At 34.3% G+C, this 5,583-nt stretch overlaps 1 protein-coding gene across 1 annotated transcript; it reads right to left on the reverse strand.

Moving 5' to 3' along the window:
• Positions 1–388: 388 nt before the first annotated feature.
• LOC132163239 (receptor-like protein 41) lies at positions 389–4,098 on the reverse strand. Its single transcript, XM_059573446.2, has 2 exons — positions 876–4,098; positions 389–481 (listed from the first exon to the last, which is right to left on the reverse strand). The coding sequence occupies exon 1, from the start codon at positions 4,041–4,043 to the stop codon at positions 936–938; it is 3,108 nt and encodes a 1,035-aa protein (XP_059429429.2). The 5' UTR covers positions 4,044–4,098; the 3' UTR covers positions 389–481; positions 876–935.
• Between the last annotated feature and the right edge of the window lie 1,485 nt (positions 4,099–5,583).

Here is a 5,583-nt window from a genome sequence, read left to right on the forward strand (position 1 = left end):
GAGGCAAATAATTTCTTAAGAAAAGTGATTTTGTAATGCATTTTTGGAGCAATTTCATTTCCTGCTTTCTATTATTGTTATAACAAATCTTTGGATTGAGTGCTGGTTAGTTTTAATGTATATTAGGTGTTTGAAATCCAATCAAGTATTGCGCTATTGTTGTTTAGATACCAATCAACCAAAACTCATATTAAGTTCAATTCCGTAATTATTTGTTGAGTACGATTGTCTTACATGCTTTTCAACACAAGCATCAGTAAAATCAAGCAATAAATAAGAAAAATATTTAGAATTCGAAGAGGTACATACATGTCTATGGAAAGTACTGTAAATTATTAAGCACGCATCAAACATATATATATATATATATATATATATATATATATATATATATATATATGAGCAACTGAGCATAACTTCCATTGTAGAGGTCTTATAAACATCAGCAAACTTCCTCCAGAGTAAACTTGGAGCAACATATCTGCAATTGAGCCGTATATTGGTATAAGTTTCCTTTACACAACCTAATTGAATAATTACAAAATGAACTCAAACACAATATAATGTCATGCAAGACCACTTCCAATACCATCTAAGAGAATACACAAATCAATAATGTAAATTAACTAAAATTATAATTTTTTTTTTTTTTAAAAAAAAAAAAATCAGCTTAAAATGTAAAGGTATATAGTAGTAGTCATCTTGCAGTCTTTGATCAGTATTGAGTGCAAATCTGAAACAATACTGACCAACGCAAACGTGATACCATGGGCACTTTTTACTCCACATGACATTTACGCCTCACAAGTTGCCCCAAAACATAATATCAAACAAGTACTTGAGTAATATAAGTTTGCCAATTACAAATATCATACCTTAAACACAGCGAAAGGTAATCATGATAAATCTGGAGCCATTGCAACTCATAACTATGACTAGTGCCTTTGCCTTTGATTTCGATATCTGCGTCTTTGACAGTATTCTATTCGAAGATACAATTGAGGGAAGATCTTGAAAAGAATGTCGTCAACGTGTTTGTAATACCATATCCTCCACCTCTTCCAGATCACAAGAGGCCCAATGACAATTCCAATCCCAAAAATAAATCCAAATTCAACACTTATGTAATTCCACTCAATCACAATCCCAGATTTCCAATGTTTTTCATCATGTGTTGGAGGTAGTAACCGTGGCTCCTCATAAGTACACTGTGATTTCAAAGGGAGCCCACATAATTTATCGTTTCCTTTGAAGGAAGATTCTGAAAATGTAGCAAATTGCTTGATGAATGGAATCTGTCCCACCAATTGATTGAAGGAAAGGTTGAGAACGGATAGAAAAATAAGACCATCAGCAAGTTGCACAGGAATCTTACTAGAAAGCTCATTGCATGATAGGTCTAGTGTCTCAAGATTACTCAATTTCCCCAAAGATGATGGAATTTTTCCTGTGAAAACATTATGCGACAAGTTGAGACAATGTAGCACTTTGAGTTCTCCTATTTTTTCAGGTATAGGACCGTCAAAGTTGTTGCAAGAGAGGTCAAGGATGGTGAAGATTCTTACTAGCTCCACCTCTAAACCCTTGTTGATAACAGTTATTGTATCTTCATAAGAATATCGATTAACAATAATTTGGAGGTAACGAAGCTCTGAGTGCGCCTTATGTTCACGATCCATCATGGCCATCAAAGATGAAAGAATAATTATTGGAAGGTTACCAATAAAATTATTTGATGCCAAATCTACAACTTGAAGCATTGGCCACGGAGCATTAAGCTTTGGATGAGTAATGGGCCCATAAAATTTGTTAGATCGCAAAACAAGAACCTCCAACGTGGTTGTGCTCTTCAAGAAAAATGGGAAGGTACCCTTGATGTGGTTGTTCCCAATATCCAAGACCACCAATCCAATGCAATTGGCCAAAGATTTTGGTAACCCTCCTTCTAGTTGGTTTTTATTGAGAGCTAAAATTTGTAAACCACAATTATCTGGAAATGCATCAGGAATTGTGCCATTGAGCTTGTTTCTCCTTAGATCCAGCACTTGAAGTTTATTATTCATCTCAATCAAGCATTGAGGAATTGTGCCGCTGATGGAATTATTAGATAAATCTATTAGTTTAAGATTTGTAGCATTGCATATTGATATGGGGATGCTCCCATAGATTTTATTACTTGAAAGAAACAAGAATCCAATAGAAGGAAATGATCGACTGATGTTAGCTGGAATGGAGGAATGCAAACTATTCCCTGAGAAATCCAAGTATTCAACATATGAGATAATTGGGAGCTGGCCTCGCAGTTGATTGGAGCGAAGGTCTAGTCTATGAAGAGAAACATTGAGGATAGGTCCTTCCAAAGTCACTAGAAAATTGTAAGAGAGATCTAAGTCAAAAAGATTAGGAAGTTTCCAGATCCAATTGGGCATCTCTCCAAAGATCTGGTTGTGTGAAAGGTCTAGATAAGATAAATAGGATTGGTTTCTCAAGAAATTAGGAATTTTTTTCAACTTGCAAGAAGCGAGAATTAATATGTCAAGGGAAACAGAGGATAACGAAAAGTTAAAATCATTATATTCAGATAACAAGCTTGTGTGAGAAAGATCAAGGTATGAAAGATTTTTTAACTGCTGAATCACACTAAGGTTCAGGGAGTTATTAAATTTGTTTGAACCAAGCGAGAGGAATTGAAGACCATGGAGTTCAAAGATAGACATGGGTATTGGCCCTTCCAAATGGTTGTTATCCAAAAAAAGTAATTCCAAGAAGGAAGAAGCGTTGGAAAATTCTTTGAGTTGACCAGAAAATTGATTATCGGAAAGATATAACACTTGCAATGATGGATGTGAAAATAGAGAATCTGGAATATTCCCATCCAGTAAATTGCCACTCAAGTCCAAAAGCTCAAGATTCTTGCACATGCTGAAATTTGGAATTGATCCACTGAATTTGTTGTTTGAGATATCCAAATACTTCAATTGTGTGAGGCTCGCCATTGAGTTTGGAATTGATCCAACAAAATTGCATCCCCAAAGATGTATTGTTGACAACATTTTAAGGTTACCGATAGAAGATGGTAATGCCCCAGAAAATCTTATTCCACTAAGTTTCAAAGTTCGAAGAGATCCATTCAAAGGAAATTCTGGCAAAGAACCCTGCAAGTCATAATTATATGACAAGTCAAGAGTTTGCAACGTTGGAACTTGGAAGATCTTGTTTGGAAATTTTCCACTCAACCCAGAATAAAAGACTTCCAAGGATGTCAAATTTTTGAAATCTGCAAAAAATTCTGGAACTGGAACAGAAAAGTCGTTCTCATTCAAACGAATAATTGAGAGGTGATGAAGATTCCGCAAGGAGGAATCAATCGGGCCTGAAAGATTGCAGTATGACAAGCTCAACACTCTCAGATTTGGGAGTGAAGATGATAAAGCTCGACACCACTCATTACCTGGAGCTGATATAAGTGCACCATCAAGATTAAGTTCCATAAGCTCCGAAAGGTTTTGAACCAACACTTTTAAATTTGGATTCTCAAGTTTCAGTTCATAGATGTAATAATCAGAAGATAAATCAAGACTGACCAACCTTGCCAAGCGCGAAATCGCAATAGGAATCTGCCCTGCGAAGCCAGCATTTGATAGATTCAAATAACTCAAATTCGCAAGCTTGTCAAACTCTGATGGAATCACATGAGAATAGTTGAAGTCGTTATAAGCCAAACTCAAGCTCTCAAGATGCTGAAGACTGAAAAGGCTGCTTGAATTGTCGAGTCCACCCGAGATGGATTCGTTGGTCAGGTCGAGACCAATAACTCGGCCTTCATTGCAGGTTACGCCTTCCCAAGAGCAACAATCAGCACTTTGATTCCACTTAACAAGTTTAGTGGACATAGTAGAATTAAACGTAAGATTGTTCTTCAATTGCAGCAACAAGGACTGCTCATTGCGGAAACATAGGCTAGACACCCCAAAGACAGAAATGGTGAGGAAAAGTGAGTAAATGGCCATCAAGAAAAGCCAAGAAAAGACCGGGAGTCTCATTGGAGGGCGTTATATATATAAATAAGAGGAGTACAGTTTTATAGTAAATTAAGGATGGAAGAGGTGGTGGTGATATAAGATATATGAATGGTGGATTCAAGAGTATATATATAGATGGGGGTTGTGGGCCCGATTAAGTAGATCCAAAATGTAATTAAGCTGAAAATATAATGGTGGGATCAGTACTGCAATTGAAGATCACGTGGTCACCCAATTTCTTGTGTTTGGGCAGGTAGAATTATTGGGGAATGTCCTTTTTTCTAATACATATTTGTATTAACAAGGATTATTAATAATTGGAGGTCATTGCTTCAGCCATGGGAGTAAACCCATGTTTTATTGGGTTTCACTCTTCTTTCTTTTGCGTAACAAGATTCTTATTTGAATAGTTAGTGAAGTATTCTCAATAAACTCTCTATTCTTTAGCTAAATAATAAACTCTCTAAATTTTTCTATCCTATTTAAATATAATATTTATTCTATTTTCATTCATTTTTTATTCTCAAAAACACTCCACAAAGTTACAAACCCATAAGGTTGTTGGATACAAAATTATTTAAAAATTAAATAAAAAATTATAGGAAAGAAAAATCATATATAAAACTTGGTTTTTCTTTAATTTTCCAATATATAAACTATTTATATTATTTAATTATTTTTGTTATCTATTTTCCCTAAATAAAACATGTTCATTTTGATTTTTGTGGAACAAAATAGTTCAAATACAGATTTATATACAGATTTTACAAATGATCACAATGAAATCCAAGAAAAAATTTCATATTTCAGCAGAAGACAATTGGGAGGGGATTCACATTTCTTTGAGTATCCTAATTCTCTATATTTAAATATAACCAAGGGAAATAATCTTTTAAAATTTTCAAAAAAATCTTAAAAGCAAGTATTAAAACGATAATCTTCAGAAATCTTAAAATCCTCATAAATCTTAATACTCTCATAAGTGTGTATGAAAATGATAGTCAACACATTAAGTCTTTTGTGCCCACTTTTGATGCAATGCCCCTCCCTTTCTACAAATTTGGTTGCCATGTAATGGGGTTGGACCCTTTTTCACTTTGCATATTTAGATTGGGATGGAGAAACTTGTTTTCAATTTGAATTCAAAACTTGAAATTAACAGGCAATTTACATGTATAAGACTCAAAGCATGGAGTCTTTGCATCAAGATAAGATTTATTTTTTGTTGTCTATCGTCTTTACATTTGAGATAAGCTTCAAAAATCAAAGTGGACGGACTATAATAACAAATGTGACATCTTATTTATTTGTCATTTTCTTTCTTTGTATTTATTCTCAGTCAGTCAAAAGTGGGTGCTCAAAAAGTCTTTACTCATTTTTCTCAACTATTGACACCTAATTTGTTTTTGTGAAATTTATGTAAGGACTGACTTCATGTCATGCTCTATTGATTATTAGTTGCAAATAATTGAGATGATGGAGCCCATATTGAACTTCACTTGCAATTTACATGAATGAGACTCAAAGCATGGCGTCTTTGAATGGAGATAAAATTTATTTC

This window comes from Corylus avellana, chromosome 8, assembly GCF_965113065.1.
Source record: "Corylus avellana chromosome 8, dhCorAvel1.hap1.2, whole genome shotgun sequence".
NCBI classification, from domain to species: domain Eukaryota; kingdom Viridiplantae; phylum Streptophyta; class Magnoliopsida; order Fagales; family Betulaceae; genus Corylus; species Corylus avellana.